Source organism: Phodopus roborovskii, unplaced genomic scaffold, assembly GCF_943737965.1.
Source record: "Phodopus roborovskii unplaced genomic scaffold, PHOROB, whole genome shotgun sequence".
In the NCBI taxonomy this organism is placed as follows: domain Eukaryota; kingdom Metazoa; phylum Chordata; class Mammalia; order Rodentia; family Cricetidae; genus Phodopus; species Phodopus roborovskii.
Window position 1 is genome coordinate 51495407 of NW_026126517.1, and position 27728 is coordinate 51523134.

A 27728-nucleotide genomic window follows, 5' to 3' on the forward strand; every position below is an offset into this window, starting at 1 on the left:
CTAGACATTCCAGTTTCTGATGTCATTTCAACAACTTGTCGAAAAGGGAGTCAGTTTCCTTATCTTCAGAGGTTTTAAATTTCTGGTAAGTCCCACCTAATGTTTAAATGTTTGAAATAATGGAAAAGAAGTTATGTCTGAAATATTATATATTTGGTTGAGTGTGGTTTCAGCAAGGCATCATCATCATCACAGTTAAAGACCAGGATTGCAGTCAAACGTCTGGATCTCTCCCTAAGCAGTCTGTGCTGCAAGTAGCTTATATTCTCTATGCTCAGACTGTTTCATCTGCAAAATGAGTGTTATAAGACTTCCTTTGTGTGATTGGTAACATCTCCAGAAAGTGCTTAGAATTGTATGTGGTCCATGATGAATGCTTACCAAATATCACCATCATTATCATCACCGTTGTCATTAACACCATCATCATTGTTATCATCACCATCACCATCATCATCAGCAGCAGCAGCATCAGCAGCAGCCTCCATGCCAGCAGCTGTCTATCCCATTTAGTGGGTAGGGCCAATTTTTTCCATATGGGGCTGGAAATATGGCCCAATGGTTAATAGCCCTGGTTGCTTGTACAGAGGCCCAAATTTCTGTTGCTAGCACTCATGCGGCGGCTCACAATCATCTCTAACACCAGTTCCAGAAGAACTGACACCATACTCTTTTCACTTTTGCAGGCACTGCACACTTGTGGTGCAGACACGGCTATAGAAGCAAAACACCCATGGAGATAAATGGAGATAAAAAAATGAGCAATCTTATCATGCACAGGATAGTCCTCACAATAAAGAATTGCAAAACTCAAAATTTCAATGCAGGTGAGTTTGAAAAGCATAAATTACATTATTCTGTTGTTGCAGATGCAGTCAACAGTAACTGATTGATTTGTATGTGCTGGAAACCATGTATTGAACACTTTATATATTGTAGGTCATTCGAATTTTGCAAACACTAGGTACTTTTATTATTATAGATCATAAAACAGAGTCTAAAGAACTTGTCCCAGGCTACTCTGTCCTTTGAAGGGCTCCCAATCACAGGTGATCTAAAATCTTTCCCACTGAATTGTGACACTGTCTTCCAAATATAACTGGGAAAAGGTCACAGTAGTAGGAAGAGGGCCAGTAATGTGCTAATTCACAGGGACAACCCTACAGGCTTGTGGCTGGGAATGAAAGGAAATTTGCACAGAGAGCCCTGTGCTCCTTCCTCTCAGAGGCCTCTGTCTCCCTACAGCCCTGACTAAGGCATGAGTAGGTGGTTGGGCACCTGCAGACAATCAGTCCTGAGAGCTCCAGGTTCTGGGGACGAAAATAAAAAGTGCTACCCTGCCTCACTTTACTGTTTCCATCCGGGTTCTGCGTCTGGGCGCCTGACTCAGGTGCCAGCTGCACCCCTGCCTGGGCGTTGCCTGGGAACCGCGCCGCCGCAGTACAGCTAGGACCCTGTGCAGGCACCCGCGGGACACACTCCCTGCTCCTACGTGTTCCTGGCTCAGGCCTTGCGATCCGGCACCCAGGCTGCACCATGGGGAATCTACCATCTGCTGCGAAGCACTGCCTCAGCTACCAGCAGCTTCTCCGCGAACATCTGTGGAGCGGAGAGTCAGTGGCAGAGGCGCTGGATCCGGCGCAGGTACCACCTCGCGGCCTAGGGCGCCCCCACCCTCCTGCACAGCCTCTTCCCCTTTAACCTCACCTTAACCCCTTTGTGTCACCTCTGTATGGCAGGGCCCCGCCTTCAGCAGCTCTGTTGTCAGTGTGTGGCTTTGTAGCTGAAAAGCCCTTTCATCCTCTCTGTCCTGAGCCAGTAGACTAGTCCATGCAGACCTAGCAATTTCCCTACCCGGGACCATTTGCAGGTGACCTACAGGAGTGATCATGTCTGTGTGTTTTCCTTGGAAGGGATGCATTATCTAAAGCAATTTAGATCTACAGGCGTTCTTTCAAGGAATACCCTTGTTCACAGTTTCTTTCCTGTAGTGTGTAACAGACTATGTCACTTTGTGGGTTAGAAAAAGGAATGAGGCCAATACACACTAGGAAGGCATGCTACGATTAAAATCACGTCTTGTCAGAGTGTTGACTATCCCTAATGTCTTTTTGTATTAAACCATTAAACAAACTTGAGTAAAACGATTACAGAATAAGATTATCCTTTCATTTTCCCGAAAGCCGTAATCGTTATACGTATTGAAACCTGTCATGAGTCCAGGGCACCATGAAGCCTTGGCTATTAGCCTTTTTAATAATAGGTGCCGGTTCACCTTGTGAACAAGGTAGTTCCTGTTATTTTAGTGGGATAGTCTAGTTTTGCTATGTGATGTTACATCAGCTATTCTAACGGTAGTTACTATTTTTCTTATGGTGAAGTTTCAGCCCAGTGTTCCCGCAGGTGAAATCGAAACCTTGGATCCACAGGTGGGACTCAGTATTTGTGGGTTGTTTTATGGCGAGTTTGTGCCTAATTAATTAGAATATGGCCAGAGCTATTTGCAAGAGTACTAGAATCAGTTTGGTGTCTATCAACAGAAGATAATGGCATATGCACCAAATAGGCTATTACCTAGAAAGAAGAACAAAATCAAGTCATTTGCAGGTAGGTACCTGGAACAGAAAGTCACCAAGTCATGTGAAATGACCCAGAGCCGGAAAAGACCAGCATTGCATGTTTTCTAGGGCGGGGGCGGGGGCAGCGGGGAGAAACAATGAAAGTACAGGTTGGGATAAATGAACAGGATCAGGAGAAGGAGGGGGGGTTAAGTAAGGGTAAGGAGGCAGTAAACACGATCACAGTGTATAGCACGCACATACGGAAGTGCCTGGATGAAGTCTGCTGTTTTCTGCAAGTAATATGTACTAATAAAAAGGCACAAAAGGATTGACGGGGGCTCTCTGATGAAAACTCACTGGCGACACTGGCGAAGCGGGAAGTCATGCTCTAGCTCCTCCATGTTCTCACCGATGATTTCCATGCATCCTGGCTTGAACTTCCTAGGATGCTATCAGCATTCTTTAGCAGCCAGTTTGTTTTACACAATCAAGAACGCCTAACATTTATTTTTCAGGGCAAAATCACATGACCTTATTGCTTAGAGCTGTGTGAATGCCCCGTGTGTGTTTTGATTTGTGCATTTTGTGGGCTGTGTGGGTGGTGACTAGCAGTGGGAGGACAGGGGATGGTGTCCATTTTACCTGTTAAGATGTGAAAATGGAAAATGAGGATTACTGGGATTACTGACAAGGCAACAAAAGGACATGGCTTTCAGACTCTTAAGTGCTTTCCTGGAAAACTCCCCATTTAAACACCTGCCAGCTCTTCTGCCTGTGACACTCTTGCTTGTTCATTAATTAAACCTCACAAACCACTTCTTTGGTCTAGCTTTTTTATCCTTGTGTCCTTGTCAGGCTTAGTAGTTTCTGTCTGTCTGGGCCATCATGCCCATCTGTCCTACAGCTTATCTCCTCTTATAGTCCGGGTTATTATTTGTATCCCAGTTCGTGGTTTTATATTTTCATCTTTCTTCTGAGCTTCAGGCTGAACTTACCTATCTCAACAGAAATTGGTCCTCAACGTTACCAACTTGTATTCATGTTCTCTCTTTCTGTGCTGTTAGTTATCTGTGGAAAGCCACCCTTGTTCTATACACAAGTTCTCCTAGCTATTGAATTTCTATAAATTCTGGGGTCATTTAGGAAGAGGGATCCTCAATTAAGAAAATGTCCCCACCATATTGGCTTGTGGAAAAGCCTGTAGTGCATTATTATTTTTATTTATTTATTTTTGATGTGGGATGGCTCAGCTCACTGTAGGCCCCCCCCCCAGTAGGTGGTCTTGGGTGCTACAAGAAAGGAGTCTGAGCAAGCCATGAAAATCAGCCCACTAAGCAGCTGTCCTCCATAGTCTCTGCATTATTTTCTTTTCTGACTCTTGGTTTTTGCCTTGTCTGCTTCAGTAATGTGTGGAGATATATTATTTATGATTTATTAAAGCCACTAGAGATCAAAATAGCAAAGTAGCCATACTGATTATCCATAGAAGCCAGGCAGTGGTGACACACACATTTTTAATCTCAGGACACAGGATTAAGAGGTAGAAGGATCTCTGTTAGTTCTAGGCCACACTGATTACACAAAATTGATGCAGTCCTAAAAGAAACAGCTCACACAAAGGTGATCTCAGCATCTGGGTTCACATATCATTAATCCCAGCAAGGAGGCAGGAACTGGAGAGCTTTTTGCCTCTGAGGATTCCTGGAGACAGGGTTGCCATTTCAGCTTGGTAGAGGTAAGAGCTACTGGCTTGGCTGCTTTGCTTGTCTAATCTTCAGCTCAAAGTTTGAATCACAATATCAGTTCCTGGGTCTTTTATTTTTTTGTGCTACAGTAATGGACTGTGATATGGAACTTTTAAACTAAAATAAATCTTTACTTCCTCAAGTTGATTTTGGTCATGGTGTTTTAGCATAGCCATTAGTAACTCTCTGCTATATATTAAGGCCAAATAAAACCAGGAAACAACACATCATTGGACTTACCAAACCAAACAAAAAGTCTGGTTAGTTCTGATGACCAGTATGTACTTGTTAAACAAATAATTGACTGCTCATCTTAACAGAGGACAAGCCAAGCATCACATGCCTGTGAAAATCTTTTTAAAATAATGATTAGCACATTAGTATGCAATACATATTTATTAAATTAGTTTAAAAATCGATGATAACAAGCACATATTATCATTCGAGTGAATGGGTATTGTTACTGTTTGTAACTGGTCTTTTTTATTATGTAGACCTCAGCCAGGATTTGATGGTAAAGAAATGATGAAGATGAGATTTGAATGCTGTACATAATCCACAAGGAACTTTACCCCTTACTGTTGAATTTTCTAGAAAGATGCTATACAGGTCTGGGATAACATGGTTGCAGTTGGGATTGATATAAATGTCCTTCCCTGATAATGAGATTGATAATTAACTTATCTGCCATCATAGAGCCCTCATCTAGTAGCTGATGGAAACAAAAGCAGACACCCACAGCTAAACACTGAGCTGAACTCCTGGAATCCAGTTGCAGAGAGGTAGGAGTGATAAGAAAAGGGGTCAAGACCAGACTACAGAAACCCACAGAGACAGCTGACCTGAACAAGGGGGAGCTCACCAACCCCCAGACTGATAGCTGGGAAACCAGCATTGGACTGATTCAGACCCTGTGAACATGGGTCTCAGTTAAAAGGCCTGGGCAGGCTATGGGGCCTCTGACAGTGGAACCAGGATGTATCTCTGGTGCACAAAAGGACTTTGGGAGCACGTTCCCCATGGAGGTATACTCCCTTAACCTAGAGGCAGGAGGGAGGGCCTAGTCCCTACTCCAAATGACTTGACAGATTTTTATGATCCCTCCTGGAAGGCATCACCCTCCCTGTGGTGGATGGGGAATGGGATGGGAGGGAGAGGGAACTGGGATCTATATGTAAAACAGGAATATATATATATATATATATATATATATATATATATATATATATGAGAAAGAATGCCATGCTTGCTAGCAATAGGCTAGAAAACAAGTTCTCCTTGTTCCATTTCCCCTTTCCCAAAGTATCACAGTGTGCATCTTACTGTTTAACTTTATGCGTAGACTAGCCTGCCTCCACCATACAATTCTGATAACTAGATACTCATATATATTTCACATTTCTTTTTGTACTTTTCATTCTTTCCTTTCTATGTTCAGTATGTACACTTTCTTCTTATACGCCTTTGCACAAATCCTTCTTCAACTTTGTCTAACTTAGTGTGTCTGATTTATTGGATTCTATAATTTTAGGTTTCACAATTTTTATGTGTGCATGTGTATATATGTATGTACGGTGCATGTGTGTTTGAAATGTTTGAATGTATGCCCATGTGTATGCAGGTATGTAGGTACATGTGTGTGCATGTGTTTAGAGGCCAGAGGTTGACATCAAGTGTCTTTTTTTTTTTTTGTCTCTGTCTACCTTATGCATTGAGGCAGATCTCTCACATAACCTAAAGCTTACTGATAGTGCTATTGTTGATAATTAGCCTGCCCTAGACATCCTCTGTCTCTTCATCCTGATTCTTAGGATTACAAATGAGCCTCATTACCTACCTTGCATTTATGTTGGCGCTGGGAATCTGAACTCTTGTTATTACCTTGAGACATTTAGAATTATCTGAGAAGGGAGTCTTAAAAGGAGGGATTACCTACATTGGGTTAGCCTGTGAGTATGTCTGTGGGGGACTGTCTTTAATAATTAGTTGATATGGAACACCCAGCCTGATGCTGGCAGCACCACTGCTTAGAAAGGAGATCCTGGACTATATAATGGAGCTGAGCATAAGCAAGCAGGTTGCAGAAATGCATTTGTTTATCTCTGCCCTTAACCATGATGCAACCTTCCACCACACTTGGCTTTTCTTCTATAATGAACTCTTACCTGGAATCGTAAGTTGAAATTAACCCCTTTCTTTTCATCAGTGCAACAGAAATGAAATGAGGACAGGTAAAAGCTCCAAGCCAATAATTCATCTCCGTAGTCTCGATGTTATGATTCTTTAAAGGCGATAAAGATGGCTTTTATACTATTTTGGTCAACAGGTTGTGGAAGTAAAGTCCTTCAACTCCCTTCACTCCTTCCTTATCTCTGGAAAAAAATTAACCAGCAGCCACCTGTGTTTCAATAAGTGATAAATAGTTCTTTTTCATGTAAAAAATGTGATGATCTTTAGACAGCTACTTACAGGAAAAACAAAACAAAAACAAAAGCAAACAAACAAAAATCCTCCCCTAGGCAGTCCCAGGATGTTCACTGTAGCTTTTAGAATTTTTAGAATATGTCTCTTTGATTTTTTTTTAGAACTAGATTTTAGGCTTGTACATTGTCTTATGAATACTTACAATTCAAATATTTATGGGTTGCTTTGAATCCCATATCTGATCATTTCAGTATGTTTATTTATATTCCATTTGTTTCATATATTTCTCCTCTTTGTATGACTACTAACTTCTGAGTGTATATTAGACATAGTAGGAAAAATTATAGACAGATTGAGTCTGTATGTTATTACTCCTTTCAAGAAGGGATTGGTCTCTTGTTTTTGGCAATGGTACATTAAACTGATTAGGTGCTTAGTTGACAAGATGCTTGCTTTACTTTGTTGGGGAAGGCTTGCCTTTTTACCTCCACTCACTGTATGCCCTGATATCAAAATACTGATATATATATATATATATATATATATATATATATATATATATATATATTGACTTTTTCCATTCTTGATCTACTCCACATCTCTCTCACATCCCCCCTCTTATCACACAACTGGTTGCCTCTTTTTAATACACGTGTATGATTGTATCTCATTTTCACTGAAGTGTGACATGCTAGCAAAAGAAAGTTTCTACTTTTTTATTCTGCATTTATCTGTTATTTTGATATAAATACCTCTTCAAATCCAATATACTTACTACTCACCATCTTTAGATGAGTTTAAAAAATGTGATTGTGTTTGACTTGATTGTTAGAGCTGTCCTACTTTCTGCCGCATCTGTTGGTCTATCATCTTTACCACCCCAAAACTTCATCTTTAACAGTGTTCATGTGTTTTTAAGGTATTACTTTATATTTAAACAAATAGTATTGTTTTGGGAAAAAAGAAGCATCCCAAATTAAGAATTTTTTCAGTTTAAAAGTTGCTTTATTCTTTTTTTTAATGCTGAGAGTTTGAACTATCAACTCCTAGTAAAGATGAATTATTATCAGTTTTTTTTATTTAAGCTTTTAGCATTTCATACCTGAGAAAAACAGAAGATACCACACACTTTAGATACAAAACTTGGAGAAGTTGAGGTGGATCTGGTCCAAATGCTTCACAACTGAGGACTAGCTCTCATAGTATCTGAAGGTGTTATGCATGTCTGACATGAAAGGAGAAAGTAATCAATATCCTACCCAACTGTGAAGCCTATGGACCATAGCAATGGGTGACAGCTATCCCCAAGAGTTTAATAGTGATGTATATTAGAAATAACCAACAGCTGTATAATTGGACAGAAAAGTCTGCTCAGTAGGGAGGCATTCATGCCTCTTCTGTAAACCTAGCCAGCTACCAGTTGCTGGTGAGGTCATGGATCCTAGGACATTTTCCTAAACCAGTGTAACTTCTGAGTGTGCTCTAAATATTTATCCTTAAACCCATGGAAAAAAGTTTCTCCATTTTTACACTATAATTTTTCAAATAACTTTAGGTCAAATCTGGTCACACTTGGACTCCTGAATGGGTATGCCTGGCATGTATGTGTGGGAACAAGGGCAGAAACCCTGGGTCATGTCTTAGTTCCTATTTTATTAGGAAATGTGTTTCTTGGTGTTTTATAAAATGTGCAATGATTTTGCATCCTCATCTTCTTTAATCAAACTATATTATTTTGCATGGACTTCTTATTTCAAGCACTTTTTATAGCTGTATAGCTACCACTGTTGGAGGCTAAGTACTTTCCAGGTGTTACCTGATTGCTTATTTAATCATCATAGTGTCTGTTTTATAGATTTCATGAGTATGGCTTATAACGGTTAAATAACTTGGTCATAGCCAGCAGCTAGCAAATGGCAGAGTTAAGTTGGGAACTCAGGAAGTTCTACTTCCAGAACATTGAGTTTGTTCTCCTGTTTCCATTGTAGTCGTGAGAGCAATCACTTGTAGAGTTTATTGAATATTCTGGAAGCTCTGACTTAGCAGCGCACAGTTGGCTCCCAGCTGTCTTTGTGTTCTCTTCACCAAGTCTTGGTAAGCACTGTGCTGAATGGTGCTGCCACTGTCTACCAACTGTAGTCAGTCTGGGCTTGTACTGTGCTTCCTTCTCTGTGTCTTTCCTCGGCTCTTGGCTCCTGCTCATGGGGTGCAGATTGGGGAGAGGCTGCTGTGAATTTTGACTTCCATGCTGCCCTCCCTGAGGTTGAGAGGAGAATTCAGTCTGGAATAGAATTGCATTGGATACAAAAGGAAAAACAACTAGGTTTCCAATAAATTTCCTGTTCCCTTCAATCTTCAATATTCTTTGTCCTTGGATTTCTGTTGGCTCCTGGATTCCTTGCTTTGTCTGATTCCAGCTGGCTTTCAAATTCTTCCTTTCCCCTATGCTGTGAGCCGTGATTTTGTTTTTTTTTTTTTTTTTTTTTTTTTTTTTTTTCATCAGCTTCAAGCTCCTCCAAGTCTTCTGGCTTTATGGTTATTCACTCTGTGTTGTAACTTTCTCTGACCCTTTCTTCTCTGTTTCCCACTCCGATACACACTTAGCTTTTAGTTTTGCTTTTTAAAAATTTTTCTAGTCAGCCATGAGGCCAGACATTACAGACTCAGAACTGTCTTGGGTCACTTGCAAGTGACATGTGGTGTTGGAGTGACAAAATCAGATCACATATTTGGGGTCATTTAAACTGGATTCTGGATTTGAAAGTTTTTGTCAAGTCTAGTTAAAGTCCTAAGAACAAAAGCAGCTTTTAGAATGCTAGTTTCGTACTAGTAACCTGGCAATTATTACTCTATGTAGGAGAGGTAAACTGTGGCCAATTGAGAAAATTTAATCCTGGAAATATTTGATTGTAGTACACTTTAATATGTAGGTAAAAAAGAATACCTTTATACACATTTGCCTTCTGTCTTAGGCATCAAATTACCACCTGTGCTCAGGAAGTTTTGTTTTGGGAATCCTTGGTGGACAATGATGTGGAAATAGCATGGTGAGCTTGTTCAAAAACATTTCTATTTTTCATCAATGTAGGGCATAGTAGTCATAATCAATTAGTTGGCAGGAAATTGTCATTAAGTCATCGGAAGCTTGCCATCTTTCCATTTGGTCAGTCTTCCTTTTGCCAAATAATCAAAATTCAGTTTTAAATTAATACTCGAGAGTTCTCAAATTTCTCTGTTAAAGTGAACCTTTTGAAAAACCTCATTTTATGATATTTTCTTTCAGGAATGTTGATTAGTAAATCTTATCCTCAAAACATTTATTCCAAAATAAAACTCCACATGAGAATAATTCTACTTAAAGACTTTTAAAATTATCCATACAATTCATAATGTATGTTAATTACCAAGTAATTATATACATTCAATAGATAAACTTAAAAGGCTATTGTGTAGCTCAGTGGTAGCGCATGTGAAAGCTCTGATTTCAATCCCCTGTATCAAAAAAGAAAGCTGTTCTTCATTTCTGCATGGTCATAGAGGGATCAGAGCTGTGAGTTTTTTTATTTTTAACAATATATTTTATACAATTATACAATATGTTTTGATCATATTTTCCCTTCCCAAATGCCTCCAAGATCCTCCCTAATTCCTTACCCACCCAATTCCACAGTCTCTCCCTCTCTCCCCCCTCTCTCTCCCTCTCTCTCTCTCTCTCTCTCTCTCTCTCTCTCTCTCTCTCACACACACACACACACAATGAAGAAGGAGGAAGAGGAGGAGAGGGGAGGGGAGGAGAAGGGAAGGAAGGAAGAAGAGTTTGCTTTGTGTTGCCACCTACTCCTGGGCATGAGCATGAGGTCCACTTGGAGTGTTGATACACAGAGTGACACTCCACTGGAGAAAACTAGCTTTCTTTTCACCAGTAGACATCAATTAGAAATAGCTGCTTGGTTATGGATGGAATTTTGTGTTCACTCCCCCTTCTTAGTTCTCAGACCTTGTCTTCGTCAGAGTCTCTGTGAGTTCCTACGTGCATCTTGTTGTGTCTAGAAGATGCTATTTCCCTGGAGTTATTGATCACCTCTGGGTCTAAAAATCTTTCTGCTTACTCTTCCACTTGGATACCTGAGCCTTCAGGGCAAAGGTTTGATAAATACATCCCATTTAGGGTGGGTATGCTAAAGTCTCTCACTCTCTGCACCTTGTACTGTTTTGGGTCTCTGTTAATTTCCATACACTGAAAAATAGAAGCTTCTCTGATGAAGGTTGAGTGATTCACTAATCTATGGGTATAAAAAAATGTCATTAAGAATAATTTTTATTTAAGTCATTGTTTTCCAATTCTTTATTGCAATTAAAGATTTTTTAACACTTATTTAATTTCAATTATTTGTATCTGTGTGTCTGTGTGGTGGAATGTGCATATGAGTGCAGGTACCAGCAAAATCCAGCAAGGGTCTCTAACATCCTGTTACAAATTATCGTGAGCTGCCCCATTGTAGATGCTGGGAACCAAGCTCAGGTCTTTTGTAGAGATGCAAATCCTCTAAATTCCTAAGCCATATATCCAGACACTGCTATTACATTAAAAACACAAATCTATAAGCTTGTTTTAATCCAGTACATGAGAATAGCAGTTCTTAAGGAAGTGGTAGAATTGAGAGTCATGTAAAATTTGAATAGGTAAGAATGTATTCCTTGTCAGAGTAAGAGGTGTAGAGTCAATGGAAAGAAATATGGAGATTTCTTTCTTTTTAAAAATATATTCCAATTAAAACATAGTTACTATAATTACATCGTTTCCCCTCCCTTTTCCTCTGTCTGGCCCCTCCCATGCTTCCCTGTCATGCTCTCTCAATTGATGGCCTCTTTTTCTTTGATTGATACTTTTGCCCAGCCTGTGGTGAATGTGCAACCTCTGGGCCAGTAGTCTTAGGTTTTATAAGAAAGCAGGCTGAGTACTTCATGACCCCTGAAAGCTAGGTAACTAGGAGAATCCAAAGAAGGACATGTATTTCTCCTGGGAAGGGTAAATAGCCAAGATTTTCTGAGAAAATTGGGGGCAAGAGGGAAGCAGGAGGGGAAGACTGAAGGGAAGAGGGAGAGGAGAACATGAGGGAACAAGAGTGGTTGAGTTGAGGGAAGGACAGAAAGGGAGAGCAAGGAAAGAGATACTTTGATTGAGGGAGTCATTATGGGGCCAGGGAGAAACATGGCACTCAGGAAACTCCCAGCAATTCACAAGAATGACCCCAGCTAAGACCCTAAGCATTAGTGGAGAGGGTACCTGAACTTGCCTTCCTCTCTAATCAGATTGATGGCTACCTGAATTGTCATCATAGAATCTTCATCCAGCAACTGATGGAAGCAGATGCAGAGATCCACAGCAAAGCACTGGGGCAAGTTCCCAGAGTGCAGTCAAAGAGAGGGAGGAGTGATAATATGAGCAAAGGGGTCAAGACCATTTTGGGGATACCCACAGAAACAGCTGAACTGAGCAACAGCGAGCTCACTGACTCTGGACTGACAGTGGGGGAAATTCATAGGACCAAACTAGGTCCTCTGAATGTCGGTGACAGTAGTGTGGCTTGGGAAGTCTGTGGGGCCACTGGCAGTGGGGTCAGGATATATTCCTCGTCCTAGAACTGGCTTTTTGGAGCCTATTCTCTTTGGAGGGATATCTTGCTCAGTCTAGATTTAGGGGAGAGAGCCTTGGTCCTGTCTCAAAGTGGTGTGCCAGACTTCCTTGACTGAGGGGTGGGGGGTTGAGGAGGGGTGGGAAGATGGCGAAGAGCAGGAGCAGGGGAGGGAGTGGGAGCTGGGATTGGTATCTAAAATGAGAAAATATTATTTTAAAATAAAAAATGGTTTAAAAAAAAAGCATTCTGAGAAAGCCATGGGAGAGCAAGCCAGTGAGCAGCACCTCTCCACAGCCTTTGCTTCAGCCCTTGTCTTCAGGTTCCTGCCCTATTTGAGTTCCCGTCCTAATTGGGCTACAGTGTGGAAGGGTAAGCCAGATAAAGCCTTCCTTTGGACATGGAGAGAAACTCAGGAGAGAGAGAAAGAGAGAGAGAGAGAGAGAGAGAGAGAGAGAGAGAGAGAGCACAATACAGTTAAATGCATTACATATAGTTTTAAGTAATTGTAATGATTTCTTGAGGCTTTAATCAAACAACCTTGGTGTTATTTGTTCTTCTTTCATACAGAAGAAGGGGAGTTGTTTCTTTAAAAAAACATAAAGTATGTGGGGCTAAAGAGATGTCTCAACCATTAAGAGGGCTTGCTGCTCTCACAGAAGATCCAGTTCAATTTCTGGTACCTACAGGTTGGCTCACAGATATCTGTAACTTCATTCCATTCTAGGGGCTCTGATGCTCTTTTCTGACATCTCTGGGCTCCTGCACAGTTCTGATCACCTACATACATACACTCCTAAAAGAAAATAATTGAGAAGCACAATAATCTTTTTCTCTCTCTCCTTTATTATTATTATTTTTCTGATTTTACTATCAATCCCAATTCCCTTTCCTTCCCATCCTCCCATGCCCCTAAAACCCCCTCCTATACCACCCCCCCAACTCCACAGGGAGGGTGAGGCCTTCCAGGAGGGATCATCAAAGTCTGTCAAGTCATTTGGAGTAGGGACTAGGCCCTCCCTCCTGCCTCTAGGCTAAGTCAGTATCCCTCCATAGGGAATGTGCTCCCAAAGTCCTTTCATGCACTAAGAATACTCCTGGTTCCACTGTCAGAGGTCCTTTAGACTGCCCAGCCATATATATATATATATATATATATATATATATATATATATATATATATATATATCGATCCATCCCTCCCTTCATTCCTTCCTTTCTCCCTCCCTCTTTCCCTCTCTTGCCCCCTCACATGTATCCTGACCACATTCCCCTCCCATTCCCCCCCACTCCACATGTAGGGTGATGCCATCCAGAAGGGGTCATATAAATCGGTCAAGTCATTTGAAGTAGGGACTAGGACTTCTCTCCTGTCTCTAGGTTAAGGGAGTAACCCTCCATGGGGGATGTGCCTGCAAGGTCTTTTTGTGTACCAGGGATACATCCTGGTTCCACTGTCTGAGGTCCCTTAGACTGCTCAGGCCTTCTAGCTGAGACCCATGTTCAGTGAGTCTGAGTCAGTCCAATGCTGGTTTCCCACCTATCAGTCTGGGGTTCCATGAACTCCCCCTTGTTCAGGTCAGCTGTCTCTGTGAGTTTCTGAAGCCGATCTTGACCTCTTCCCCCACTTTTTATCACTCCTCCCTCTCTGCAACTGGATTCCTGGAATTCAGCTCAGTGTTTAGTTGTGGGTGTCTGCTTCTTCCAATAGATGAGGGTTCTAGGATGGCACATAAGTTAGTTATCAATCTCATTATCATGGAAGGGCATTTAAGGTAGCCTCTCCCCTGTTGCTCAGATTGTTAGTTGGGGTTATCCTTGTAGGTCTCTGGACCTACAAGCTATCAGTCTAGGGGACCCATTAGCTCCTCTTTGTTCAGGTAAGCTGTCTGTATGTGTTTCTGCAACCTGGTCTTGTCCCTCTCCCTCTGCATCTGGATTCTAGTTCGACTCAGTGTTTAGATATGGGTGTTTGCTTCTGTTTCCAACAGGTATTAGATGAGGGCTCCATGGATAAGTTAGTCGTTGATCTCACTATCCGGGAAGGGCATTTATGGTAGCCTTTCCAGGGATGCTCAAATTGTTAGTTGGCGGCAGTCTTGTAGGTCTTTAGACCTTTCTTTGGGTTCAATTTTCTCTTTTCTTGAATCACAACAATCTAAAAATTTGCTCCATTGTGTTATTTCAATTTGACTGAGGTCAGATACTCTTGCTTTTTTGTATAAATGCTGTATATACTCTGTGTATACTCTAGCATACTTTACTTCCCCTCTTGCTAGACCCAATTTGGAGGAGGCATGTTTACTGGTCCCATACCTATTTCCTGCACTGAAACAGAAATCCCTACCAAGTATGGTTAAATAGATGAAAATACTTCTGTATTAAATATATAATTTCTATGTGGCTGGATTGAGCTTATTAATGGTTTTCACTTTGTCTTATTTTTTCCTATATTTGGTGGACCTTAATGTTCAAAGCTTCATTATAAGTATTTATATAAGGAAATGGTTTGTGTTTGATGGGTACAGCATACTTCCATGTATAAATAGTAATTGCATTTTACTTTTTTGTTTTGTTTTGCTTTCAAAACTGGGTTTTCCTGGAACTCAGGCTGTAGACCAGGCTGCCCTTGAACTCAGATATCTGCCTGCCTCTGTCGTTCTACCTAGTACTGGGATTACAGGCATGTACAGTACTTATTTTCATTTTTTATTGGAAAAATGAACGTTTAGTTTTATGGAAAATATTGCTATTATTGTAGCTCTGAGATTTACTAAGTATATTATTTTAAGCTACAATTTGTGGTTTTCCTCATTATTTTTCATGTATTACTTATTTTTAAGTCTTACTGAAATGTGATTCCCAAAGTCCATTTCCTTTTCTCCTCCTGTGGCTACTGTTGTAAAGATCAGAGAAGTTTGGATCTAGCTTTTCATTCTTTCTCCGTAGTGGTGTTTATGTTGCATTAACCGATACAGTGCAGAGTGTTTTGTCTTTCTGTTCCTCTCCTTTGCACTAGAAGAGAAACACTGAAGTCAAGTCCCTGATGTGGAATCCCAAGAGTAGAGCCACTTTTAAGATGCCGAAGGTTAACCTGTGGCCGGCAGATCAGGAGTCAGAATTTGGGCTCAGCATCTTATTGATGGTACACACAGCAAATGGCACCTCATGGTTATGATTTCCTAAGTCACACGCCTTAGGATTTGTGAAGTAGGAAAGTAAAGATGGCAGGAAACTTCAACTACATTATAAACTTCTTTAATGCACCTTTCACTCTGAGAAATCAGCGTTCATAAAGTCTCTTTGTTGAACTTTATTAACAAGCAACAGGGTCTAGGAAGCTTGGCAAACGAGGCAGCTGGAAACCCCAGAGAATTTGTCTGTCAGACGTCTTTCCTTCTGGGGTTTCCTTCCAAATGTTTTTTGGATTTTAAAGGAAGTAGAGTGGCTCTCTGCCACTGCGTTTCTCCATCTGTAACCCACTGAGTGTACAGAGTCTGGCATTCACTTTTAAAATTCTTCACTCAATATGTATTCATTTCACTGTGAAATGGAAACTGATCATAGGTTAATGCTGAAGTCAAAATAGGAACCTTATTTTCATTAGACACAATTTCTACTTTTTGAGAGTTTTGATTTAGGGGCCAAGATTTCCCTGACTTTTAAAATGATATGGAACAGTTCTAACCTTACATGGTACAGAGAGCTGTGGACTTGCTCAGATGTTATAGTACAAGGTAATTTGGCGCTCCATTTGCCTAGGCTCTAGGGCTGTGTTTAAAAGACATTTCCAAGGCCTATGGAGAAACAGATGTACTTATTCAGGACTTCACTCATGAATGTCTGCTATCACTTAGCCCTCATTCCCTTATGACATGATTTTAATATTTAATTCAATATAATTCTGCTGAATCTATGCTCCAGCAAATATGGAAAAGAAAACTTAAGTTAAAGAAAATGGAACATAAAGCTTGCATGAATACTCATCTGCAGAGAGCCATATCTCTCGAATCTTCTTGCTCTTTGAAATATTTATACAGTTGCTGACCTCTTAATGGGAAAGATATAGTGGTGATTTATTAAATTCAATGTCAGTTGTCTTAATCAAAATGTATCATATATGGGTGTAGTATCATCCTAGCATGCTTGCTGTGGATTTGCAACTGATTTATGAGACAGATCAAAGAGTATATGTGATAAAAATGGTAGATACATTAAATATTACAAGTTAGTAGCATGAGATTTTGTAGTTATATAATAATGATGATGATGATGGATCTATCAGAGAATTGAAATAATTCCGGTGGCTTTTCTAAATATTGCATATGATTTTTGCAAAAACACTGTTATTCTTACTTCCAAGACATCAACAGAGGACCTGAGAGTTAATGAATCTCCCCACAGGCTATTAACTTGGAAGAATAGGATTTAAACTTAGGTTATGCTTTTACTTCTGTCATGTGCTCATAGTGACTTGCCCAGTAGCACTAATATTGAGAGGGTAGTGATCTTCTCAGTGACCTGTTGAGAAGCTTTTGGGCTTCTGTTCTTACAGAATAGGAATAAAAATACTTAGTTATCATTTGAAGGTTTTTTTTTTTTTAAAAAAACCCCAATAATCAGGTTCTAGATTATGTTGTCACTTTGAGGAAAGAAAACTCCATTGATTAATGCTTAAGATGACATTGTTATTTAGCTTCCATTATTAGTTTTCTTTGGGATCTAATATTTCCAACCTGACATGGAAGAAGCATTCAATAATCTGACCTTAGAAATGGCTTATTCTGGTTCATTAAGAACAAATAGATTTACAGGACAATTCTCTTCTATATATCCTCTTTAGCTCTTCAGTAGAAAGCTAAAATTCAGGGCAAATCCACTTGACTAAAGTTATTATAGAAGCAGACATCCACAGCTATACCACCTGTGACTTCAATGGAACTAAAACAAAGTGCAACTAAAGCAAGCAAGACACAGGATCTCTTGCTCAAATCAGAACCAAATATGTGACCTAAGAGAAATGTCCCCTGTGATACCTTTCACACCCTTCAAATTCTAAGGCACCAGTTTAGATATAATTAAAATCTACAATGATAAAAGCCTTATAACAGAACTTCTCATCAGAACACTGTCAGTCTTCTTCTTAGTGTTGTGTAATTCTCCATGTTTCAACACTCCTGTTCTCATTCAATATGGAATCTAGACAAAGATATGCATAAATATGTAAACAAATACACATGCATATCATGAAGAGAAACTAAACATAAAGGGATGGGGAAGGACACAGGTAATGGACATGAGTTACGAAAAAGAATATAAAGCCAGGTGTGGTGGCCATGCACTCCTTTAGTCCTAGCAGAGGAGGGCAGATCTCTGTGTTTGAGGTCAGCCTCGTCTATAGAGAGTTCCAGAACAGCCAGGGCTATACAGGGACATGCTGTCTCAAAAACAAAAACAAAAAAAAAAATCACACAAAAACAGAAAGTAAGGCAAGAAGGAGAGAGAGAGAGAGAGAGAGAGAGAGAGAGAGAGAGAGAAGAAAGAAAATGAGAGAGAAAGGCTGGGCATTGGTGGTATACACCTTTAATTCTAGCACTCGGGAGGCAGAGACAGGAGAATATCTGTGAGTTCAAGGCCAGCCTGGTCTGCAGAGGGAATTTTATCTGTTTTATTTACCTATAGTTTTCTACTGAGTCAAAGGTCAAATGACCCTTTAAAGTTACTTGATTTTCTCTTTAGTGACTTTGGACAGTTAGTGGAAGAACTGGGAAAGTACTATTTAAAGTGTGGTACAGAATACAATATTATTACAAACATGAACCTTAATTTTTTTAATCCCAGTTGTGTTACATCAATAGTGGGATTTAATTGATGTTGCAGTAGATAGTGATGGATATTGCTTAGGCATAATCATACATCTTTTTTTTTTTTTTTTTTTTTTTTTTTTTTTTTACAAAGTTGACTTAAGCTATAACTCTGTTTCTCAAATTGTGGTACTCTGATCAGCAGTGGCCTCCTATGAGCTAATTAGAAATTCAAATTCATGAACACAGCAAGGCCTAATGAATCATCTCCTCTGGAACTGACCTTGGGAAGCTGGGTTAACCAGCTCTACAGGAGATTGAAATGAATGTTGAATTTTAAGAACCCTGGTTTAAAAAGCCCATGACTAAAAAACATCATGATCTACACAGGAAACAGCTGGAGCCTTAGAGGTACAGGTTTGATTCAATATTACTAATAAAGGCCTTATTTTCTTATTCTATGAAAGGAGTCTTCATTTACTAAAACTGTACAATAACTCCAAAGTTATAAATAATTTTTTGTAAGAATAGTTTATTTATATTTATTGTTATTTATACTAATGTTTTTTAGGAATAAATAATTTTGGTAAACTTTACAAAGTATGTGCATAAAATAAGCAGTTCATTGGAATATTTTAGTTTATTTCTTCTATTAAATCAACTGTATATACAAAGAATAAACTTGAACTTTAGAGAAACCTGATGATTGTGTAAGACATTGGTTTTCCAAAAGGTTTAGTTCACTTAGCTGGGAGACATAAAAACTAATTAGTAATTGCAAGTACATGTTTGTTAATTATACCTTTGAGAGGAAGTTGAAATTTGCCACTATGTTTTATTTACTAGAAACTGAAAAGAATGTTGATTTATGGTCCGAGATGGCTGATAAAATCTTCTTCCAAGTTTAGAAGAATTGTGCAAAATCTTTTTGCTGTTTTGATGCTTTGGTCTGCAGATGTTCGCTGTTTTGCGAGGAAATAATGGTGTTAGTGATGAGGTTTCTTGGAAAGAAAGTGCTTAAAAGCTGGGATCAGAGTGTGCATAGCCAAATGAGCATGGCTGGAATGCTAGGTGAGGTCTACCGGGAGCCATTCCACGGCAGCATCTGGAAGGAAACAATAAGTGACTGCGGGTTTAGTTTTCAGGCAAATGATTAAGAGGTGATTAAATGAAGGTGTTAGGATGTAAGGGTGAGAAGGAAGCACTGATGGTTTGTATATAACATGGGACAGGGGTATTGTGGAAAAGACAGAATGAACTGTAGATCACAGCTGAATTTGTAAGAGGAGAGTTGGATGTTTTTCAGAAGAGTTTACAGGTATCACTTGAAACAGAATATAGACACACATAACACAGAACACACTGGGAAGCAGTATTTTGGAACACTAAAGCACAATGATGATGTCTAGTTATTCAGAGCCACTGGAGACCATATTTAGATCTAGAAAGACATCCTCCTGTTACAGCTTTATAGTCTTCTCCAATTATATTGGCCCTGCTTTAAAGTCCTAACAAAGCGTCGGGATTTGTAAACAGATCCAAAGCTTCAATCAAGTGAGTGGTTTCGGTTCAGCAGTAGCTTGGTACTAACTTGTTCATGATGCAGCAGACAGCATTGTTCTAAAATATTTTGGGCAGAAATTTCTCTTGTGAGCATCAATCAGGCCTTCATGTCCAGTCTCATTTGTAAATGGACAAATGAGCTAATAACTATTCCCGCTCCAAAGATCATCTTTATCCTTAAAAGCAAAGTCAAATTTGCCCATGTATATGGTTTTGTTCTTGATGCCAGGCATTGGATCAGCTTAGAAAAATGAGAAGTTTCAAATAGGTATCAGCAGCATACAAATTAGTATCTTTGGCTGTAGGCATTGTTCCTAGCAATCACTTAGAGGTCCTTCTAACTTTAGAATTTTGAAAATATAATGCTTAGTCACTACACTTCTGATTCTCAAGTTTCACTAGCCAGTACATCTAACTTCTGGACACCCAAACCAGTATCTAAATGACCATGGGTGATTTCTTGTTCAAGTCTAATGTGGAAGGTGTGGTCATTCTGGGACCCAGGTTCCTCCTTGGTTCCCTGCATTTCACTAGGTCTAATGTGCTGAGTGATAGGAATAGGGACCAGGGAAAAGAACATCCATCTTCTACCATGGCATTCAAAAACTAACATGACTTTGCTTCATTAATTTCCTGGAAATAATTTGAATAGTAGATCCCCTGTGTCAGTGTGGTAGGAGATTCTGGATCAGCCAGGTTAACAGCAGCTTCTGTCACACAGAACATCATTGTGGCAAATCTCCAGACAGCACAGCTTCTGTCATACAGACCATCATTGTTTCCAAATCTCCAGGTAGCTTACCCTCCCTCTTTTTCTCCCTCCCTCTCTCTCTCCCTCCCTCCCTCCCTTCTTCTTTCCTTCCTTTCTTTGCTTCTTATTTTATTTTCTCCTTCCTTTTCTTTTTCTATCTCCCTACCTCTCTCCTTCCTTCCTTCCTTCCTTTCTCCTCCTCCCTTCCTTTCTTCTCTTATGCAATACATCCTAACCACAGTATCCTCTTTCAAGTCCTCCCCTCCCATTTTCCCCAGATCCACTCCTCTGTTTCCCTTCAGAAAAGAGAAAGGCCTCCCAGTGATATTAACCTGACATAAGTTACAATAAGACTGGGCACAAATCCTCATATCAATGCTGTTTGAGGCTACCCAGTGGGAAGAAAAGGGTCCCAAGAGCAGGTGAAAGAGTCAGGGTCACCCCTGCTCTCACTGTTAGGAGTCCCACAAAAATTCCAAGTTATATAACCATAACATATATGTAGAGGATCTAGTAAATCCATGCAGGTTCTGTAATTGTTGCTTCAGTCTATGTGAGTTCCTATGAGCCCTACTTAGCTGGTTCTGTGGGCTGTGTTCTCCTTGTGTCCACAAGCCCTCTGGCTCCTACAATCCTTCCACCTCTTCTGTATGGTTTACCTACAACCTGTCATGCCAGCAAGATGTGTGTGAGAGTGGCCAAGCAATGACTGGTTTATCTTGATACCCATACTAGGTGAATGGCAAGGAATTGTGTAGTGAGCTTTTTTTGTTGACTACCAGCTCACAAACAACGACAAGGAGACTTATTAATTATTAAAGCTTGGTCATTAGCTTAGGCTTGTCCCACTAGCTCTTATAACTTAAATTAACCTGCTTTCTATTAATCTATGTTTTACCACATGACTCCATTACCTCTACTCTATACCATATGTCCCACCTCTTTAGTGTCTCCTAGATTCATCCCTCTGACTGCTCTCTGCCTGGAGCTCCCACCTATACCTCCTGCCTAGCTATTGGATGTTCAGCTTTTTATTACAGTGATCACAACCTCTCTCTTTATACAGTGTACAAATATTGTGCAACAGAACTGGGAGCTGGATGGCCCAAAAGCTAAGATAGAACCAAACACAACTGTTCAAAAATGATTCCAGATGATATTCTGCTATCCTCATATATTGGTGACTAGCCCAATCACCATCAGGGAAGTTTCCTCTGGCAGCTGATGGGAACAGATACAGAGACCAACATCTCTTTTTTCTTTATAGTAATGAAAATATAAAAGAAATTTTCACAGGCAGGGCCAGAATGCCTGGGATGTTACATGAGTTTCTGAAGAACAAAACTTTGAATGATGCTTTAAAATAATAACCTTATTTAACTCTACATAAACATTTTCCTGAACATTATACTAGCATTCCCTCTTCTATGGGGATGATTGTTTGATTAATGGATCTGAACAATCAAAACTTCAGAGGCTCTAGATTATTAAAATGTCATTAAGGAATATTGCATCAACAGTAAAAGTTCTAGAACTTCTTGCAGAACCCTTATTTGTTCTACGCTGCTCTGTGGTGAAAATACCACCTCCATAAGCAAGAGCATGCCTGTCTCTTTCAGATTGCAATAGGACTGCAAGAAGCTTGGGTGGGATTTAGAAAGAGCAGCAGCTTTGATGCCTCTGACGGCGGTAAATCATAGAAGGCTGGAAAGAAAACAAATTTTTACCAAGACAAAAGGATTAAATCTGGGGGAATGCAGAGCTGGAAACATGTCTCTTGTTTCATGTTTCCTGACGTTTACCCTGTGTATAACATTTCTCTGGAAATGTAGACACATGGAAATGCAGTGGCTAGCCAGGGTCTCTGTCTCAGGGGCATTCATGTGCTGGGATGAAAGATTGGTGAATGGGGGGTTTTAGTTACATGTGACTGCTTTTGGTCGTAATCATATGGATGGACTGTAGGTAGATACCTTGAGCTTGTGACTCTGTGAAAGCTCTGTGCTTTCACAGAGGTCTAGAATTGCTCCATAATACGATTAAGTGTGTCTTCCTTCAGATTGTAACCTTTATTAATCTTAATGTGATTGATAACCCACAAAAATGACACTTTGAGGGTAAAGGGGGATAAATTGCCTTGGACAACCAGGTGTAGGTAGGAGAGTTACATCCAAATGACAGGATACACAGCCACCTCTCTCAGACAGCGACTTTTCAACTTCCAGCTTAGTCTGAATCCTATGTTAAATTCTGATAGAAAAGGGAACCTTAGGAGGAAACTCAACATACACCTGAGTAATATAATCACTTGTCATTTCTTCCTGTGCAAGCTCAGATATCCCCTGCTGTCTTGTAGCTGGCCTTGCTCTTGATCCCTATGCCTGCTGTGTTAGTCATAGCTCAGACCTCACAGACACCCTCTTTAAGGAGTCTGTACCATGTCTTGTTTTCCTAGGTTCCTCTCAAATCCTCACTGAGGTGGGGGTACCTTAGACTTCACAGACTGCAAAACGTCTGTCTGTGTACTCTTGTTAACTTGCTTAGGACAGAAGGCTGTGGAACCAATTAGGCACAGTCTTTACAATGGGCACCAGCTGTGCTTTGTACAGTCGACATAATTGACTGGGTAGGCCCCCACTTCCCAGTATGCAGAGAGCGTTTAAGCAGGACTGGATTTAGGTTTATATGGAATGAAAAATACACATGCTATGACTTAAGAGTTATTTAAATGCAGTGGCCCTGGACCACCCCTCATCAGCCTGTTTACATTCCCAACATTAGAGACACCTCTGGGGTTCCAGATATGGTGTCTCTAAAACGAAATAGGCCACCTGGAAAGCAATGTATAATAAAGCCAGTAGCAGCCTCATCAGCAGTGCACAAAGAGCTAGGGAAACACAGCACACATTTTAATTAGAACGAGGGCCCTGAAAGGTCACTGCTAGAAAGCCAAGCCAGGTGAGGGGTCAGTCAGTGAGAAGCAGCCCAGAAGTCACTGAAGACCAGTTCTGCCAGGCGACAGAGACGTGTTGCCCGGCAACCTGAAGCATGGTTGTTTTCCTCTATTGGCCAGGGCTGGATGTTACAGGCATGGAGACCAAAGTGCTCAGGTTCAGAACCTCATCAATGGGAAATGGGTTAAACAGTAATATAATTTAAAGGTAGATGGGGGAGAGAGCTTTTATAAGGATATTTAGTATAAATTAGTGTCTGTGAGTTTTCAATTTTGAGACCTTGTAAATAAAATGGAGAGAGTGAAATGTTGGCATCATTAGGGCGACTGAATCTAACTTTATAAAGTGTGAGGCGGCTTCCTGTAGGAAAATATTTAGTGCTGTTCTGGGGAAGGTAGGAAAGAGTTTAATGGAGATGTAAGTTTTAAATAAATTTAACAACTTACTTTTTCTTACATTTGGGACCATTTCCCTCTCATAAATGTCCTGGCGTTATATGCATTCTACATTGTTAAACTTCTAAAGGAAATCGGTATCTAAGATACACATCTGCTCTGTTCAGCCTGGGAATCAGGAGGCTTACTTTGCTAGGATTAAAATCTATGTTATTAGAGTCTAGTCTTGCCCCTGCAGCACGCTCGATGGGCTACCATTGTCTCTCATCTGGAATATTCTGCAACTTCCTACTTTGTGGTCTTACTGTTTCCACTCCGCTTCTATCTGTTCTCAATAGCTAGAGACAGTGCAATCAGATTCACCCTAGGCCACACCATTCCTCTACTCATTGTCTGCACCCCTCCCCCTCCAACCCATAGCTTTGCATTTAGATTTAGGCAGGAAAAAGAATTTTCTCCTGGGTCCTCTTTAAATCTTCAGTCCTGATATTTTAAGTTATCCTTTCTACTACTTCTCTATTTAATCCTTGCCTTCTGGCTCTTCTTGGAACAGTTAGCACCTGGGCTCATTTCCCTCAGCCAACTCAGAACACTGTGCCGACTGTTCTCCAATATCGTGTAGCTTGGCATTCTTCCCTATCACCCACCTCATTTTGTTCCAACTCAAAGACTACCTTCTTATGTAAAACTGTAATGTGGCTGCTGTCCCCCCCCCAGCTTCCCTTCCCCTTATTTGATCTCTTTACTGCCACATATTATAGTTATTACAATTTTAGTGTCATCTAGAAGTTAATGCAAAGAATGAGCTTTCCCTATCATTGTAGCTGCTATTTGCCAAGGTCCAGCAAGTGAATAAATGAAAGAGTCAAGCTTACTAATGCTACAGGACACTCAATTGATTCTGCTGACTGTGATAACAAACATCCTCCCAAGGCATGCCTTAGGTACACCTATCCCAGGAACCTGTGAATATGGCCTAATATATTTGGAGATAACAGCATCAGATAGCAATGTCCAAAGATTGAATATACTTGTTTACCTCCTCTGATTTTAAGTGATCCTGTGGAGTGGAAAGACTTTAGTATGGAGGATCTTGTTATGTTATCACCAGTTCTATAACATCAAGGCTTGGCTACTTCACCATACTTAGCAGAACCTTCACAACAGAAACACTATATTCCTTTAGATATAGGACACCCTGTCCCTTAGAAAATAAAGGTGTTCAACCTGTTCTTGTTTTGAGGCTGCTGGACATGTAGCTCTCAACTGAAGTGTTTTGGTCATATAGTGTGCAGTTGTTGTCTTTTCCAGTATATAATGGATTTTTATTTTGAAATCCATCATGACATCCTCTGTTATATAACAGTATTAAACAATTGCATGTCTGTGAATTCTGGGTGAGAGGCATCATTTGTTTCATAATGTTTCTTGAGGATGCCATTTTTGCCAGGCTCTGTTCTAAGTGTGAGTCTCTTACATGGGCTCCCACTCTAGGAAAAGAAACAAGCAACAAGCATTTTATGTACATGTAAATCGGCAAATGGGGGAGAGTGGGTGAGTGCTGGAAGTATAATTGCAGTTTAGCCTATCTTCTCCACATTGTGAGGTTTCCTTCTGGGGGCAGGAAGGAGGCTCGTAAGACAGGAAGTGAGGCTGAAAGGTTTGTATTAACTGTCACTGTGGAGAGAAGTAGAAAGAATCACTTTGGAGACCAAAACCTCTGTGCATGTCTGTAGTGGATTAGATTAGGTTAATAGAGATGGCAGATCCACTTCCAGACTAGAGAACAAGGAGAAATTGAGCTGACCATTGACCTTCATCTCCCTCTGTTTCCCAACTGTGACTACTGCCTCCAATCTTTCCACCATTGCTTCTCTGCCAAATTAGACCCATCCTTCTTTTGATTGCTTTTGTTACAAGGCACAGAAAGTTCCTGAAAATTTTCAAGATTGACAAGAACTTTTTCTGTCACTTAAATAAATGACAACAGTGTCCGGGAGAGAAGATGATCCGATAGGCAGGGCTGCCCTACAGGTTGTACAGGGGACTCCAGGGATGCAACTTTTGTGAGTAATTGCACTTGCTGGGGTGGACTTTGCAGTGATGCATGATGGCCTGGAGTACAGTACTTAGACTTCCTAGGGTTGGAGTTTTCCTTGCAGAACTTTCTGTAGGGCTGGATTTGTGGATATGCATTGTGTAAATCTGGTTTTGTCATGGAATATCTTGGTTTCTCCATCTATAGTGATTGAAGGCTTTGCTAGGTGTAGTAGTCTGGACTGGCATTCGTGGTCTCTTAGTGTTGGTAGAATATCTATCCAGGACCTTCTGGCCTTCAGAGTTTTCATAGAGAAGACAGATGTAATTCTGATAGATTTGCTTTTATATGTTACTTGGTCTTTTTCCTTTTCTGCTCTTAATATTATTTCTTTATTCTGTATGTTTGATGTTTTGATTATTATGTTGGGAGGGGATTTTTTTTTTGTGGTCCACTATTTGATGTTCTGTAAGCTTCTTGTACTTTCATTTGCATGTCTTTCTTTAGGTTGGGAAAGTTTTCTTCTATGATGTTGTTAAATATATTTTCTGTACATTTGAGTGGGGTTTTTTCACCTTCTTCTGTACCTATTATTCTTAGGTTTGGCCTTTTCACAGTGTTCCATATTTCCTGGATAGTTTGTGTTAGGTATTTGTTGGACTTAAGATTTTCTTTGGTCAATGAATCTACTTCTTCTAGTGTATCTTCAATGCCTAGATTCTCTCTTGCACTTCTAGTATTCTGTTGGTTATGCTTGCATCTGTAGTTCCTGATCATTTACCCAGCTTTTCTATTTCCAGCATTCCCTCAGACTGTGTTTTTTGGTTTTTAATTGTCTCTATTTCAGCTTTCAAACCTTGCACTGTTTGAATTGTTTCTTGCTATTTTTTTTTGTTTGTCTTTTCTTCCATGTCTTTAAAAGGATTTTCTCATTTCCTCTTTTAGGGTTTCTATCATCTTCATGAAGTTGTTTTTAGGGCCATTTTCTTCTGCTTTATCTGTATTGGGATGTTCAAGTCTTGCTGATGTGGAGTCCCTAGACTCTGGGGGTGTCATATTGATTTCTTTTTTGTTGATTGTGTTCTTATACTGTTGTCTACCCATTCCTGCTTCCACTGCATACCAGTGGTGGGGTGTGGGGTCTCTCCCTCTCCTGGTGGGTATGGGACCAAGGTTCTCTTCTGGTGGGTGCAAGCAGGTCCAATACAAAGATGGTTCTCCCCTTCCAATGGGTGGAGGTGGGAGTAGGGTGCTGGGAGACTCTGGATGGACCCATCCACTTGGACGGGTTACTCCATGTTCAGTCCCCATGCCTCAGGAGGCTCAGAGCAGGGCCCTGCAAGGCAGGCCAGAACGAGGCCCAAGCTTATCTCCTATTGTGGTTGGAGGACACTGGCAAGCTCTGGATAGTTCAGTCCTCAGGGACAGGCTCCCCCTCACACAGTTTACAGTGGAGGCTCTGAGCAGGGCACCAGAAGGCAGTCTCCTTCTGTGGGTGGAGGCAGGATCAAGACACTGGCAAACTCTGGATAGGCAAACTTAGGGACAGGTTCCCCCTTATGCAGTCCCCAGACCTCAGGAGACTCTAAGCAGGGCCCTATAAGGCAGGCAGGAACCAGGCCCAAGCTTCATATTTTATGGTTCTTAAAATATGAGAATTCCATGTTACATGATTTCTGAAGATTCTAATAGATTAAGAGATCAACAAACTTTTCTGTGAATTTCCCATAGTATGGCTAGAATAAGTGTCTCACCTTGATACATAGTGAGCTACTGGGTTTCATGAAGGTTTGATGAAGTCCCTTATACCCAAACTGTGGGTCAAGTCAAACCTTCTGTGGTTATTTGAATGCCTCT

General features: G+C 40.4%; 1 protein-coding gene across 1 annotated transcript in view; it reads left to right on the forward strand.

The window, feature by feature from the left end:
* The first annotated feature begins 1277 nt into the window (after positions 1 to 1277).
* Positions 1278 to 27728, forward strand: part of Hmgcll1 (3-hydroxymethyl-3-methylglutaryl-CoA lyase like 1) — a 131550-nt gene continuing 105099 nt past the window's right edge. The window contains exon 1 of the mRNA XM_051197968.1: positions 1278 to 1644. Within this exon, the coding sequence (XP_051053925.1) occupies positions 1537 to 1644 (108 nt within the window). The 5' untranslated portion in view covers positions 1278 to 1536. The remainder of the gene's footprint in view (positions 1645 to 27728) is intronic.